The sequence below is a fragment of the Colius striatus genome, chromosome 14 (genome assembly GCF_028858725.1).
Source record: "Colius striatus isolate bColStr4 chromosome 14, bColStr4.1.hap1, whole genome shotgun sequence".
Taxonomy (NCBI): domain Eukaryota; kingdom Metazoa; phylum Chordata; class Aves; order Coliiformes; family Coliidae; genus Colius; species Colius striatus.
Window position 1 is genome coordinate 18,112,316 of NC_084772.1, and position 16,718 is coordinate 18,129,033.

At 39.5% G+C, this 16,718-nt stretch overlaps 1 protein-coding gene across 3 annotated transcripts in view; it reads left to right on the forward strand.

Moving 5' to 3' along the window:
• PLCG2 (phospholipase C gamma 2) overlaps window positions 1-16,718 on the forward strand; it is a 58,807-nt gene that overhangs the window by 36,452 nt on the left and 5,637 nt on the right. For all 3 annotated transcript variants that reach the window (XM_062007566.1, XM_062007565.1, XM_062007567.1), the window contains exons 18-31: window positions 693-893; window positions 2,192-2,311; window positions 3,612-3,792; window positions 4,331-4,399; window positions 5,528-5,637; window positions 6,459-6,555; window positions 6,969-7,035; window positions 7,284-7,441; window positions 9,922-10,024; window positions 10,989-11,198; window positions 11,808-11,953; window positions 12,981-13,095; window positions 14,285-14,452; window positions 15,058-15,146. In XM_062007566.1, coding sequence (XP_061863550.1) covers window positions 693-893; window positions 2,192-2,311; window positions 3,612-3,792; window positions 4,331-4,399; window positions 5,528-5,637; window positions 6,459-6,555; window positions 6,969-7,035; window positions 7,284-7,441; window positions 9,922-10,024; window positions 10,989-11,198; window positions 11,808-11,953; window positions 12,981-13,095; window positions 14,285-14,452; window positions 15,058-15,146 — 1,834 coding nt within the window. The remainder of the gene's footprint in view (window positions 1-692; window positions 894-2,191; window positions 2,312-3,611; window positions 3,793-4,330; window positions 4,400-5,527; window positions 5,638-6,458; window positions 6,556-6,968; window positions 7,036-7,283; window positions 7,442-9,921; window positions 10,025-10,988; window positions 11,199-11,807; window positions 11,954-12,980; window positions 13,096-14,284; window positions 14,453-15,057; window positions 15,147-16,718) is intronic.

Here is a 16,718-nt window from a genome sequence, read left to right on the forward strand (position 1 = left end):
TTGTTTGTTTCATGGCAGTGCACAAAAATGAGTGTTATAGCTGAGAGGAAATAGGAGTCAGGGATTGTTGTAATTACTAGACCATTACTGATGGGATTGTGAAAGGCTCCTTTGGTGTGGCATAGTGCATTTTGGCACAGTGGGCTTTAATTGAAGTGTTACAGTTGTCAAGAGAAGATTGGCTGGTTGCTGGTTTGATTTTTTTTTCCACCCAGCCCCTACCTTTTCTAGTGCTCTGGCAGGATACAGAATTTATTATGTGTGGGCCAAAATTTGATCTTTTAATTTAGGGATAATTTACCGGTTTCTGTACTGAAAAGGTAGTTCTCCGAGAGAGAAAATAGTGACAAGTTTTCAGGAGAGTTTTGTTTGCTTGGGGTTTTTTTGGCAGTCTAGGGTTTGTTTTTTTGATTCTAGTTGGAACATTATGAAGAACAGTGTATTAGGTGGATTTCTAACCCAAAGAGCTGTCAGAGCAGATTTTAAACCATTGTGGGTTCAAAGTTGTTATTTTTGCTCTTGTAGTCTTGTCAGGAATTTCGTTGCTGTTCTCACTTCTGGTTGTTTTCTGGAGTGATGCAGATTTCTTGCCTCTTTGTGAGCTCCCCAAGGAACTGATGAAGAAACACTTCAAAAGAAGAAAACCTGTTATAAAACCTTTCTTTCCCTTATGCCTCTCTTTATTTCTTCAGGAGGTCAGGTAGAGTCCAGCACTGCCGGATCCGTTCTTCGAGTGATGGGGACACTGTGAAGTATTACCTGACAGACAACCTCACTTTTGACAGCATCTATGATCTCATTCAACACTACAAGGAGGCCCACTTGCGATGTGCTGAGTTTGAGCTGCGTCTGACTGATGCTGTGCCTAATCCCAGCCCTCATGAGACTAAAGAGTACGTACAGCAGAAGGCAAGCACCAGGCTTGTTATGTCAGTGTCCTTCTCATTGTTGTAGAAGGTCTTGGATTTTTGCATAGAAAATGCCCTGGGTTCAGGAGCACAACTTAGTGTTGCTGGTCTGTGGATGTCATAGGAGTAAGGCTTCCCTGAAAGGTGCTGAGTCAGATCACTGGCTTTGTGAGAACCTGGTAAAACAGAGAACAGTCTTGGGAAAGCAAATTACTAGCAGCAATTAGGAAAATCAGTGACAACTGCAGTGCTGTGGAAGTGTGCCAATTCTGCCTTTTTCTGCTCAGGGTTTTACAACACCCAGTTGGTTGGATTAGGTATTTAGTAGTTGGCTGTGATCTGGCAACAAAGTAGTCATGGTGTCTGCCATCTGGAAACTCTATTACTGGGGTAGTGAGTCCAAACATAACTGTTTTCCTATCCTGCCCTCCACCTCACCCCTGTCAGAGTTGGTTAGGCAGACTTTGTCCCAGGCTGGTAGGAAGTAGTGTGGTTTGATATTTACTTCCAGCTGGTGTTTGCCTGATGCAGCTCCTGGGCAGAACTTGCTCTTGATTGCTGGCAGAACACTGTAATTACTGCCCTTTGTTCTGCTTGCTTTGCAGTGAGAAAAAGTAAATCTCATTTACACGTGAAATATTATTCCGTGACTTTAAACTTCTTCTTTTGGCCCATCCCTGGGATGTGGGAGTTGCTGACCACCCCTAGATGATTTTGGAAGCCAGTGAGAGGGGAAGTAGAGTTTAAGGGTAAGGCTTTGCTGCCTTTCAGTTTAAGGTGGAGATGTACTACCAGTCAAAGTGGACGCAGCTTCACTGAAAGCATTATTAGATCTAAGATAGGTCCATCCCTACAATGAAAGCTAAAAAGCTGTGAATAAACAAGTTTGAATGCCTGTTTTTTCTTTTGTCTGTGGTTGGGCATTTCCTTCGATCTGTTCTGTCAAAACTGAGTAAGAGACTAAACTACTGAAAAATGAATGGCAGATGAAAAGCAAGATCTAGTGCCTTTGTTGCAGAAAGAAATGCAGACTTATGTTTTGTGATTTCAGACAGACAAGATGTTCTGGTGTGTTCTTGAGGCTTTCGTCTGAAATAAGCTGTTGTATTACAATGTTTTGTAATAAGCTGCTGTCATAGGTGGCAAGATGGGGAAAATCTAATGTATAATTTCTCTGGTAGTGTTTGAAACGCTGTTGTTAATGCTGTTGCCTGTTATTCTTCCTGAGTGACATTTGACAAGCTTTGTAATCCTTTGTCCATTTTGATTTTTAACTGTTATAGTTGGTACTATAGCAACTTGAGTCGGGGGGAGGCAGAAGACATGCTGATGCGAATCCCTCGAGATGGAGCCTTTCTTATTAGAAAGAGAGATGAGCCTGATTCGTTTGCCATGACTTTCAGGTAAGAGAAGACAGATGCGACTGCATTACCTGGTATCCCAACAATGCTCTGTTTTTTTCTTATTTACAAAATACCGTGGCCTTTTTAGAGCCATAAATTTCTTGCTTTCAGACTTTGAGTAATTAGCGTGGTTGATCTGTGCAGCAGGTGCATGCATGAGAATGTGTACAAGAGTTCATTTGTGACTGGAGTAAACCTTTGTGCTTTTATAAAGAATATTTGGGCACTGTCTGTCTCTTTTTTCACATACAGAACTGTTCATAGCCCTTCCTTGACACTCCTCACTACGGGGTGTTATTTTGAAGTTTTCTTTGGTGCTGGTTCAGCAGTAATTCTAGCTCCTTCAAATCCTGCCCTGTCATATAGTCAACCAAAATCAATTGGCAAAATGAAATTGTTGGCTTCTCTTGCCAGAGAAAATGTTTTTGAAACTGTTGCATTAGTAAAATGTAAAGAATTCTTGTGTTCTCCATTGTGCCTTCAAATCACATTGCTTTTCTAAGAAAAGGGATCTTTCTGCAACATATGAAACTGCTTTGGAAAAACAAATACTTGTTTTCCTCTTATTTATATGTCTCACCGTGTATTGAAGATGTCCATAATTCCCTAGTCCCCTGTATACTTTGGTTTGAAGCTTTCTGTTATTACAAGGTGGATATTGAAGGGACTTGAGCTGCAGCATCTCAATAAAACCATCTCACAGTAGAGAACAAGCAGTACCAAAAGTTCATCAGCTTGAAAAGGATTCAAGAATCTTCTGAGGGTGGGATGGTTGTCAGTGTGATAGTTTTACATTATCACTGCAAGCACAAAACTTTTGTTCAAGCACAAGAGGTTTTTGTTGTTGCTTTTTTTTCCTGTTTTTTTTCCTTTCAAAATCAGTTTCTCTGGTTCTCAAAATGCTTATAGGGAAGAGACAGCTGTGCTGTTTTGAGGGGAGTGTGTCTATTGCTTAGGGAAGGTGGTAGATCAACAACAACAGATTCTAGAGGGACCCTCAGTCTGATCAGGGCTGTTTATGATACTGTGAAGGTGACAGAATACCTATCTGTAGGAGAGAAAAACAGAGACATTTAATCTAAGCAAAACCGTGGATTTGTCCCGAAAAGTGAGAATGTCTTTTTTATGAATGGAATTGGGCAACTGGAATGCAATTTGAACAAAAGAGGCTTTGGAAGGGAAGAGGGAGGAATCATTTCACAAGATTAAGATGCACAAAGCAGTTTTGGTCCAGCTTACAGCACTGGTGCTCTCAGTGCAAGTGCCCATACCTCTGACAGCGCCCGTGCTTGTTTCCCAGGGCGGAGGGGAAGGTGAAGCACTTCCGAATCCAGCAGGAAGGACGTCATTTTGTGCTGGGAACCTCGGCCTATTTTGAGAGTTTAGTGGAGCTGGTCACATACTATGAGAAGCACCCACTGTACAGGAAAATGAAGCTGCGTTACCCAGTGACCGAAGAGCTGCTGGAGCGCTACAGCACAGTGAGTGGGGGCCTTTCAACACCTGCCAGGCGCTGTGGCTGGACCTGGTGGGGCTGGATTTGGGTCTGGCTGGGGTGGGTGACCTTTGGGGGAGGTTAAGCAGGTAATTTTCTTATCTGAAATTGAGATGGTTATACTGGCTTCTCTCACAAAGGTTCTGATAAATGTGAAGGGAGTCATCTTTGATTAGAAGTTGACTCGTGCCTGCTTTGTGTTTTGGTTAGAAGAGCTGCTCTGTGAAGCAGGGGATTGTTGCTCTGCTAAAACAAGTTTGTGTTAATAGCCTCGCCTGCAGTTGGCCCTGTCTCCTATTGCTGGAGTGGGCAGAGATCTTAAAATGATGGTGTAGTTGTGATAAGCATTTCAGATATGTTCAACTGGAGAAATGAGAGTAACATAGGTGCCTGGCTTCTCTCCTCTTCTCTTTGCCTATGTGTTGGTCAGAAAGGTGGCTCTAGCAACGAATATTCAATGAAGTGCTTTTAGATTTTTCTTTTATCCCTATAACTTCATGGTTTTTCCTTCTTCCTGTTTTTAGGAGAAAGATATTAACTCCCTCTATGATGTCAAGATGTATGTGGAACCCAGTGAAATCACCCCCACAGTGGTATGCTTAAAAAGAGATATTCTGAGAGACTTGTGTGTTGATTTCCTGTTAGTAGGAATGAAAAGGGTAATTAGGCAGCAGAAATGTAAAGTGTGTGACTTTTTTCCTAGTAATTTGTGCCCACCCTTTCTTGTGTGCAAATCCTGTATTGATTCATCCACACTGGGAATTTGGGCACTTTTTGCTGTTGAGTTTGTGGAGGTGATTTGATTTAGCATGCATGCTTATGCAGATTTGCCCCCAAATTAAATAACCTATGAGAAGATTCAATTTGAAAAGGCCAGATCTTCGTGGAAAGAAAGTACAACACGTAAACCCCAAGTGTGTGAGCCTCTGTGTTTATGAGCACTGCTGTTTGTGCACAAAATGATCACAGTTCCATTAGCAAACGTGGCCTGCATGCACAAATAGAGGTTCAGAGTTTATTGATGTGTTTTCCATATAAAAATACTGTCTGTGGTTTACTGATGAGTTATTAAACTTTGTCTTAAGGTGTGTATATATAATGTTTTAAAAACAAGTGGCACAGCAAACATCTACTTACCTCTCATTGTTGTTAGGGCCTGCCTCCTTGTAAATTCTTGTGAAAGTTTACCTGCTTGTAAATTTTGTGGCTCTAATTCTTTTTTAGTCTTTTTGGCCAATGAATTTGCACTGCTGCTGAAGAATGTGGGTAGCAGTAAATTCAAGATAAAGACATTGCTTGTCCTGCTAAAACTGGATGCCTTCTTAAAGGAAATGTGATAGCTGATGTGGTTTTGAAGTGGAGGCTTTGTAGACATCTAAGCCTACAAACTCTAACTGCATATGAATATGTGCAATGAAAACAGAGGACTGATATTTCACTGTGTGGTTTTTTTCTTTTCCTAGACTAATTGTTGCAGCATCCATAAAAGAAAGATTCTTTTGTCTTTTTCTCTTTTTCAAGCTGCTTCTTGAGGAGCATTTCAGTAGCATCACTTGCTTCCACCAATAGATGTCACTCTGGAACTTTAGTATTATGTTTTTGAAGCTTCATATAAAAAAAAAAAGGATCCAATACTCCCAGCTTTTTAATTTAAGATTGCATTATTGATTATGTTATGACCTGTCCCCATAGATGACCTCTTCACTCTGTTTCTCTTAAAGCCTCAGAGAACAGTGAAAGCCTTGTATGACTACAGAGCCAAAAGAAGTGATGAATTGAGCTTCTGTCGAGGAGCTTTAATTCATAATGTCACAAAGGAAACTGGAGGCTGGTAAGGACAAAGATTCTTCGTAGGAGAACTTTGGGTGACAGTAAATGGAGGAAAAAAATGAACATTGGGTAGTAGTTTTTTTAAACTGTGCGAGTTGCCTGATTGATACTTGTTAATTGTGGCCTTATAAATCTTAACACTACTGTATTTAAAAAAAAAAACACAAACCCACAACCAACCCATCCTCAAGTCTCTTTTCTTGTCTTCTTCACTTTTCTATCCTACAGCAATAATCTCAGCCTGCAGAACCTTCATAGCTCAGTGTATCCAGTATTTTTTCCTTTACTACATTCGTCCTAAAGGATGAAGCTAAAGGCTAGTGTGTTCGGGGAAGTCACGTCTCTACTACCATTGTCATCACTGCCCTGTTTCTTTCCTTGCTCTGATAAGTACTTCTCAGGAATCAAGCACATCTCTTTTTGTTATCTATACAGTCTCCTTTCATGAAAGATTTTCTTTCTTAGCTGACTTGTACATTGCTTGGAAAGCTGGGGAATGTAATGTTTCCCTGTAGTTTCTGCAGGGTAATCAACCAGATAATAGTATTTTTAGTACTGAAGGGGGAAAAAGCCTCTTAAGTCATTAATTGCAGTTTACAGAAACTGTAATCCCTCTGAAATCATCTGTTGCTACAGTTAATGATCACTTTGTTGGAGTCTTTAGCTACTTCATCACTTATATTTTGGTGATAGCCAGCCAGACCTGGTAGTATGAGGGTACTAATGACCAGTTTCTTGAGGATTATTGCTTCATTAATGGCCTATTGAAGTTCTTTAACTAAAATTTTTTTATATACCTATACTTCTCTTTTTTGAATTCAGGTGGAAAGGGGATTATGGAGAAAAAGTCCAACACTATTTTCCATCTAATTATGTTGAAGATCTGTCATCTGATAACTCTTCTGAGCTTGAAAGCCAGGTGAGAGTTAAGTTTTGTCCACTAGATTTCCCTGGAAGATGCTACCTACTGGAAGACTGGTTTATAGAATTACAACTCTGCGTGCTGTGTTTGAGAGAACACAGAACAGAGAAATGAATGCATTCTTCACTGTTCTCTACTGCTGAATATTTTTGTCAGGACATCCATTGTAGAAAACTCTATAAGGAAATGGCTGATCTGGTGGGGTTCTAGGAGAATGTAACGATTTTGTTTCACATATTTCATAAAATAGAGACATTCCTGATATGGAAACAAGCTTTTAAACATTGCAGTGAGCATGCTTTCAGTGCAACTGAGGCTATATTTGATGGTGCATGTTTATTATTTGTTAATGTCCTCTATATATTTGCTCAAGAGAAGATTTAGGGTCAGATTTAACTCGTATCTTTCAGATTATCGAGGACAATCCATTAGGTGCCCTGTGTCGTGGCATACTGGTACTCAACACGTACAACGTGGGTATGTATTTTCTGATGCTTGAACATGGACTCTTGAACTTTCTGTATTGGGTAGACTCTTATGTTTAGCAGGAAAGATTATTTTTTAAAAAGAACAACCAACCAAAACACCTCCTTGTGTTAAAATAGCCAATATTCCTAATATTGTGAAATTTGTGATACTAAGTGTTGAAATAAAAACAACTGACATCTTAGAATAAGAACTGTTGGTTTTTATTATAAATTTTTTGCTACTGTGTTGCCTAACAGTGAAAATGCCACAAGGGAAACACAAAAAGCCCTTTGTCTTCATTCTGGAACCTAAGAATCCAGAAGATCCTTGCGTTGAGTTTGCAACTGATAAAGTAGAAGAACTGTTTGAATGGTACCAAAGTATCCGTGAAATCACTTGGAAAACTGCAGAAGAGGTATTGATAAAAATCTCTCTTGTTGTTTTTGTTTGTAATGTACTGCTATAAATTCACAATCAGATTTGTCTTCAGCTGCCATACAGTGCTCAGTCTTGCTCACATGCTCTCTTGCTCTGTTTGTTTGTTCATTTTATTGATGCTGTGAATCTTGTTCCCTAAACTGTTCTGGGAATAGTATATAAATTAGCCTTTAATGTAAATCTATGTTGAGTGGTTTTTCAGAAGAGCACTGTCTGTGTTGCACCCTGCACCTCAGTGAAGTGTGCATAGTGGTACAGAATAGATACCATTACAGTTTTACATCTGGCCTTGTGTTACACAGTACAAACTTGGGTATCAGATTGTTCTGCTCAGAGTTGTGAATCCATGAGTGAGTACATGTGAAATCTGAGTTGCCTCTGCCTAAACTCTTCTTAGTTTTGTTTACTAGCTCTGCTTTCCAGTGAGTGCTGTGGCACTGATTTGGAACTGTCTGGCTAATGCTTGATTTATCTGTAACTAATAGGCACATTCTGGATCTACCAGATGTTCAGTAGTAGTGTTTCCAAATCTTTGCCTACAGATTTAAGGATTCTGCCTAAGTTTATCTTCTACGAGTACTGCTGCTTAAAGACATTCTTCAGGACTTGTTCTTCCTGCTCTGATATATCAAGTTACCTTCCTGTCATCTTTTCTAGTATTTAAGAAGTGTTTGACATGAAAAAGCCCTTACAATGACTATGCTTAAGTTTACTCTTTCCTTTGTTGCTTTTATTCACTTTTTATTGTTAAGTGTTTGATATGAGTGATGGAAAATGTGTTTCAATATCATGTTAGCTCATGCAATTTATCTGTGGTAATGCTCTGAGGGTCATCATAATCCTATTTATAGCAGGCAAGTTGGTATCTCAAGCAGAGGACTGCAGATTCAACAAAAGGGAGAAGCAACAGGAGCTGTTGACCTGTTGTTAGGGGAGGAGAGATATGATTCCTACGCAAGGCTTTCTAAGGAAGTAAAAACAAGAAAGAGAGAAACATGACATAGAAGAAGAGCCTTTAAATGGATCTTTTTCTTTTATGGTATGTCAGTGGCTCTTCAGGAGCTTGGCAGCTTCTTCTCTCTCTTTACAGTGGAGAAGTATTAAACACTCTGTGTTCAAAGATGCTTTAAAACTCATTTCTGTCAGTTGGGAGGCTTTTCTCCCGGTGTGGCCTCTAGAAAGTTCACATGATAGACTGCTGCATGGGGAAGGGAAAAGGATGAAGGCAGGCCCTTTTTGGCAGTGCAGTTAACAGGTTGAATTTTGGGGAAGGAAAAAAATCATCACTGTGTTACAATACAATACAAAACTAAACTAAACTTCATGTGTCTTGTCATCTGTTTAATACCGATGCTCACCGTGCTCCTGGAAATGGTTGTTCATTGCTAGCTCTGCTCTTTGGTTGTCACTAGAGAGTTATGTCTAAAGACGAGCTCATGACATCTTGAAGTGATCCTTTGCTATTTGAAGCTTTGATGACTATTGTATGGAAATCTGTGGTGGATCACTGAGTACAATGCAGTGTGTACAGCTTGTGCCCAAGTCTAAACACAGTATTTCTCCGTATTTCCTACTGTTTTTAGACTTCAATGCATAGTCTGTGGTTCAGTGAAACATTCTGGAAAACCATGACTCCCTATCCCTGACTTTCATTCCTCTTCTGTTTGTCTTGTTGAGGGAATTCTTTTGAAAGACTTCCTGGTTGCTGCTGCTTTATAACCTCTCTTTCCAAAGCTAATGGCTGTTCAGTATGGGACTCTTCTAATTGCTTCGTATGTCTGAAGAGTCTCCAGCTCAAACATCTCAGAACAAGTCTTGCTGATTTCTGTAGTTCCCAATCTTTGCTTACAAGGACTGTTGTTCAGCTTTCCCAAAGCAAGTGCTTGTAAACATGGGAGCAGATAGTGGGTTTATTATTGATGATGATGATAAGATTGAATGTGATTTTCCTTGCGTTACGTTGTTGGTTTGGCGCACAAATAGGAAGCCACAGGAATGATGCTCCTAGGATCTGAATTTAGCTGTTTGGGAGTTACTAACAGGACTTAAGTCCTACTCAAGATTGTAAATAAGTAGACAGTTCACCACTCTGTGCATTTTTTCTATATACCTTTTTATTTATTTGACATACAGAGTTGAGAATGCAACTGAATTGAACGGAGCTACACTAAACAAACAAAAGTGCTGCTAAGATTCTGAGGATCAGGGAAGCACTGAAACATTTGCTTAAAAAAAGAAACACTCTCCAAATGTTAGCCCAATGAAAACCCAAACCCACTTGGTTCTCTGAATTGGGTCTTAAAGTACATTGCATCTATGCAAGCGTCTGAAGTGTCAGCTAGAAATCTAGGCACCAAAGAATTTATCAACTTTGTCATTTCATTAGAGAACGTGCTGGAATTACTCTACCATAATTCTCATTGTGTCTCTAATCTACAACATTGTTACATTTTACAGGAGAACAGGAGGAAATACTGGGAAAAGAATCAATTGATAGCTATTGAATTATCTGATCTGGTAATATACTGTAAGCCAACAAGCAAAACCAAGGACAATTTAGGTATTTCCTTTAATATTACATCTGAATTTTACCCTTTCTAGTGTCTGTGTAGATGTTAGTTGGAATTTTAGAACTGAAGATAAAATCTACTCCTCTACTGGAAAACAAAGTTCTGCCTCATCAATGTAATTTTCAGTGACATTTTGAAATTGTACACTAGGGAACTTGATGCTATTCAACTGTCACCAAAAAAACTGTCAGAAATTTCTAACTAGTTAACTAGAAACACCCTCTCGTAGGTGTCTTTCATGGGGAAACTCATTAGTTATATGTCAAATGACTTTTGAGATTAAAGACTCTGGTTGAACACTTCTGATTTGTTTGGAAAACCTTAAAAATGGGTTTGCTGAGCCATATGTAATTTTACTGTAAGAACTTGTTTGCCATTTAGGTAAGCTGTTGGAATGGTGTGTGGTTTCACAATATAAATGAGAACTGGGGTCCGTGTAAGTGCAGGTGTAGAATCTGACACTGAAAAATGTATTTCTCATTCCAGTTTTCTGTCATTGCTGCTGGAGAAGCCAGCAAATATGCCCTTTTTCTTTAAGTTTCTTTGCAAACGTTTTTAATAAGCTGTCAGTGTGGTTAAGACATTATAATTACAGTCATTGTTTGAGGCATTGGCTAACCCTGACTCACCCTTTCTTCTCCCCATTTAAACCTAGGAAGAGATGTCTCATTTAAATATGTGTTATAGTAGTCAGAAGTACATTATTAGCAATGATGAGATGAGAACATGACTGTAGACTCTTATCTGCCCTACTGCAAAGCACGTGGCAAGCAGGCAGTTTTAACTTTCAGACATGATGAGACCAATTTGCAATGTCTGCATGAAAACTCTGCCAGTTACTGCATTACAGAACAAAGAAAACAAAGTAAAACAAAGTGTTAGTAGAAATGCAGTATAAATGCCAACTTCTTTCTTCCTTTAGTAACCACTCTTTTTCCTTCCTACCCTGTGTAGAAAATCCTGATTTCAAAGAAATCCGTTCTTTTGTGGAAACCAAGGCAGAGAGCATTGTTAAACAGAAGCCAGTTGAGTTGTTGAAGTACAACCTGAAGGGACTGACACGTGTCTATCCTAAAGGACAGAGGGTCGACTCGTCCAACTATGACCCGTTTCGCCTCTGGCTTTGTGGCTCCCAGATGGTGGCTCTGAACTTCCAAACTCCAGGTAATATTCCCTCTGTAAGTGGATCTAATCCACCTTCCATTTCACCATAAACAAGCCCCTTTCTGGCCCCTCTGCCCTGCTAGTCATAGTGGCTGTTCTATTTATTTGTGCTTCCCTGCAAGAAGGGATGTACAAACAGTAAAATTTGATTTTGAATGTGTGGATCATCTGATAGAGCTGGTCCCCAGAAACCAGTCCCCAAAAGCCCTCTCTGAGTCTAACTAGCCTCAAACTCTAAAAGATATATTTCACCTTGATCTCTTTGTGATATAAGCAAGCAGAAATATTTACAGTAAGTTTCAGGTGGATGAACAGTTGTTCAACCACGGTAGAGACTGTACTCCGCTTTCTGGTAAGGGCCAGCTAGCTTGTGACACAGTGACAGGATGCTAATTATAGTGGAGATGTGTTTATTTAGATTAAAATGGATGAGAAATGGCCTATCAGATCCAGTTACTGAAGGGAACCGAGTCTTCCCACTTACCTTTCTATCTCTTTTTGATAAAATGGCGACCAGAAGGAATTACAGAGAGGAGCCATTAGTCTGATGCTTCTTTAGCTACATTGAAATGCAGATCTTCTGTTATGACTGTTTAACTCTCTCCCTAGATAAATACATGCAATTGAACCATGCCTTGTTTTCACTTAATGGACGCACTGGCTATGTTCTGCAGCCAGAAAGCATGCGAAATGAGGAATATGACCCGATGCCAAATGACTCAAGAAGGAAATTGCAGATGATTATGACAGTGAGGGTAAATCTCTTTTTGTAAATCATGTTTTTTTACAAGTCATAAATATCTATAAAACTAAAAATAAAGCTATTATGTTTCAGAGCAAGATCTGACAGATTGTCAAAATAGTGTTTTCAAATGTCAGTGTGTTTGCGAATGAAACTAATTTCACTGGTTCCTGAAAAAAGATATATATCTTTATCATACTAATGAAGCACATGCTATAGGACTGAAAACACAATCCTGGGATAATTTTATGTAATTGCTAATAAAAATTTCAAATGAACTAACTTGCATTTCCAATCTAATGACTTCTCAATAGAAAGGTCCTGTTGGAGACTGGTTAGGAGCAGACTATCTAGTTCAGAGATTTCTGCTGTGGAAGAAAGATGTTTATCATGAAATGCAGAAACTAAGCAGAAAAAAAATAAGCTGATTTCCCCACTCTCCTGCCATCATATTTGTGCACTGTGACTTGATCAGAATGTCATTCTCATTTTTTTTTCATGGAGAGATGGGTTTCTCATTTGAAATTTATGCCATGTTGTCTTCTGGTGCCAAACAGGAATTTAACTTGTTTCTGTTCTCAGTTCCTATACAGTAAGAGATATCCTTTAAAAAATAGGTTTTCTGAGAAAGAAGAAATACATTAACTGCTTTCCACTGCAGTTTAGAGAAGAGCTAAGCAGAGGCTGTGAATGTAAAGCAGGAATGTCTTAAAATAGATATGTAATAAAGACTGAGGAAAGGTAACAAACTGTATGTTACAGGCCTGGTCTGGAACTGCATATTATGTGTAATAAATGTCAGCTGCAGTATCTTACAATGACAATCATGGGGTTACCCAAACAATGGAAAACATTATTATCAGTGGTAGATAGTATGTTTAATACATGCAAACATATTCAAGAGAGGAAGTATGTGGTCTTTTTGCTTATTCTTGTGGATTTTTTCTTTTCCCCTCTAGTTTTGTACACTACCTTCTGTAGAGAAATAATGGTGCCAAATTTCCTTTGGAGGTGGTCATAATTTACAGTTGCTTTTGCAGGTTTTAGGTGCTCGTCATCTCCCTAAACTTGGTAGAAGCATTGCTTGTCCCTTCGTAGAGGTAGAAATTTGTGGGGCTGAATACGATAACAACAAATTCAAGACAACAGTTGTGAGTGAGTATCTGGTTTTCTGTGTTGTAGGGATGTGTTATACTTACAGTGCACTTCAGTGTAGAGTGACCATGAATTTATGTTGCATGTAATTGTCCAGCAACCTATATAGGGAGCAATATGTTAACTGTTGCTCTGGACTGATGAGTCATACAACATTATTCTCTTGCTTGCCTCGGGGCCACTTAATATGGAAAACTTCAATGTATATCAAACTTAGGCAAAAATAGGACTGTTGCAGTTGGGAAGTCACAATTCTGGTTTTGCCTGTGCATAGGTTTGTGTATTTGCATATTTTGTTAGAATTGCTCTCTTGAAAATACCTCCAACAGTGCTAGTCAGTTCCCAAAAGTCTGACTAGCCCAAATGAGGAGTTAGTTCTGTGACATGCGCACTGTGTCTATTTAAACTTGGGATCTAAGACTGGCATCCCCTTGGAGACAACTTGGGTACATAGTGCTTTAAAGTAACTTGCAACACAATAGATGTTTAATCAAAGCTCACTCCTGGTGAGCTCTGGGTAGGAGATATGTGTTTATGTGTGTGTGTGTGTGTGTATAGATGAGCTTCATTTAAGTGCACTGAAATGGGGCAATATCTCAGCCAGTTAATATTTTAGTAGTTAATATTTCTGGATGCAGCAGTGTTCCTCTAGTAGACAGGAGACTTTGGTTCTAATTATCCAAACCACTGATACCAGAACACAGAAGCAGAATATGCATTGTGGCTCTTCAGTACTTCAGAGAAGAGGATGATGGTTTTAGCTTTCTATGAGAAATGACCAAGACTTTAGAGAGCAAACTTCCTGGCTGTGTCACACATACCAAATTACTTGGTGTTCTATAAATGACTGTAAGAGTTGGGCCATTAGTCTTGCCAGTTCATTTCATGCTCTTACTCTGATACAGAGGCTCATGAATATGTGCAATGAATTTGCTTTATTTACAAATACATGTTCAAGGAGGTTTTGTATGTTTAAATGTAGGTAATAGCTTTTCTTTGTGGATTTCCATCCCTGCCAAATTTCCTCCTGTCTTCCCCTCAAATAAACAAATACAAGCCTTCTGAAGCAAGGTTACACCAGATGGTAAATAGGGGATTTGGGCTCTTGTATCCCTAGCAAACGTCATGGGATATATACCCATAAGTGAAATTATTGCTTCATACTGCATATGTTTCCTTTTCATTTTAGATGACAATGGCCTTAATCCAGTTTGGGCACCCTGTCCAGAGCAAGTGAAGTTTGAAATTTATGATCCCAATCTAGCATTTCTGCGCTTTGTTGTTTATGAGGAGGATATGTTCAGTGATCCCAATTTCTTAGCACATGCCACTTTTCCCATCAAAGGAATCAAATCAGGTAAGATCAGTGGGTATAGTATGGGCCTAAGTCAGGAAGCTGCTGCTGAGCATTGTTGTACTGTGACTTTGCTCTCAGTTGCAGCTACAACATGTGAAAGGACGAGTGCTGTTTAATTGGAGTTCCTTTAATCCGTTGTTTATTATGATACTGGGTGTGTAGTGTTTCAATTCAAAATAATCCTCTCACCCTCTTGACATTCCTTTTTTACACTGAAATAGGAAGGCACTGTCTTTACCACACACTCTGTTTCAGCAACAGGGTTATGTGCTCTGAGTAAGATCTGGGAAGATTCTTTTTCCGTTTGGGTGTCGCTGCATTTGTTTGGTTAATTATATTGGATGTGGATGTATCTGGAGTAAGTTTCCTGCTTTCTTCTGCTTCTGGCTTTAGTCTTCAAGAGCATGTGAAATAACGTGTGTCTCAATTTTGCCATTCTTGCCTTTGTTTCCCTGTAATTGTAGTAGCAAATCCTGCTCTCAGCAGTGGAGCATTTGGGCAATGAAGAATCTGTTATCCCTTGGGGCTGTGTGTACCCTTTTTGGGACTGCAGATAACCCTGTGCCTTGACTGTAATTGTTCTTTGTCTATGTTCCCCTGCCCAGGTTTTAGAGCGGTTCCTCTCAAAAACGGCTACAGCGAAGATATAGAGCTGGCTTCACTTCTGGTTCACTGTGAAATGCGACAAGTTCTGGTGAGAACCACTGGGGTTTCTGTGCCTTTAGAATGTATGTTATCATCAGTTCTTTGTGGAAACCAAGACATGAGGATTTGTTTTTCTGTCCTGTGCCTGATATTCCACTTAAACATAAGAAAAAACTATTTCACTGTTCAGGTGAGGGAGCCCTGGCACAGGCTGCCCAGAGGGGTTGTGGAGGCTCCTTCCTTGGAGATCTTCAAGACCTGCCTGGACATGTTCCCATGCGACCTGATCTAGGTGACCCTGCTTCTGCAGGGGGGTTGGACTAGGTGACCTCTAAAGGTCCCTTCCAACCCCTACCATTCTATGATTCTATGATTCTATATGCTATTGTCAGGCATTTCTTCTGCAGGTACTGGGGGAGGCCAATAAAACAAATTGAGTTACTCTCCCCCTGGGTGGACAGATTATGTAGTTGTTAAAAAAAATAGTGCATTAGCAAAGCCTCATTGCCTCCACTAGTTTTTGCTGTAACAGCATTGTTTTTTCCTGTTATCTGACTGATGCCATACAAAGCTAGCTAAATTCAGCTTTGACTTTGTAGAGTAATCCTTTTTTAAAGGTCTTTTATAAACATAAATCACTTTTGGAAGAGAAGATAGTAATTTCTCCCAGTGTTTCATTAAAATAAACAACCTGTCTGGTGGAAGACCTATTCTGGTTCTTACAGGAGTGCTAATGTGCCTCTTTTAAACCTCTCTAAAACACCTAATCAAAGTACTAGTATTTTTAAACATACAGGGGAAAAAATAATGATGCCTCCTTACGCACTGAGCCAGGCATTCAAGTGGCTGATCCATGAACAGCATTTGCTGGTGTTCCAAAGTTTCTGCTGTATATGTTGATTTGAAGCAGAATTATTCTCAGACTCTCTCTCTCTCAAGAACATTTGATGTAATTTAAATACACTGGTGTAGAGGCCATGGGATTAAACTTTAAAGATGCTCCTGGGAAGTGGGTATTTCAAGGTGCTTTCCAGTACCCTTCAGATTCAGAGGGGGAAAAAAAAAGTCCAACTTCTTATTTATAATCTTTGACAACCATTCAGGCTTACACTACAGTTCACACCAGTGTACATTATTTTTCCTGATTAAAACACCAACTTCTGCTAACTGTAAGTCATTATGTCTCTGGAGGGATTTGTGCCTGCAATTGTGTACACTGAAATGGAAATTACTGAATTCAGTCACATTCTTCTTCACAAAGGAGTCGCAGCTTTTTGCAGACAGATATCCTTTGTCAAGGTTTTCACAAAGCCACATGATGTAAAATGACTGTGTGTAATGACAGTGCTTGGCAGCCATGGTCTGTTCCTTCTGTTGGCTAGCAAAGAGTCACAAGAGCAGGAGAGGCCTAGGAGCCAAGACCCAAGTGTGTGTGTGTCTGTGTGTGTAAACAAGAGAGACTTAAATCCTTTGATGGTAAAGTTTAAAATGTTCATATTTCCATGGTCACAGGTCTGATGGAGGAGGCTGATAAACTGCTTTTTAGCTTTCCACCTTTGAGAAAACTGGCAGCAGCTCAACGTTGCCTAATAAGTTGAACATGGACATCACTTGTAGATGT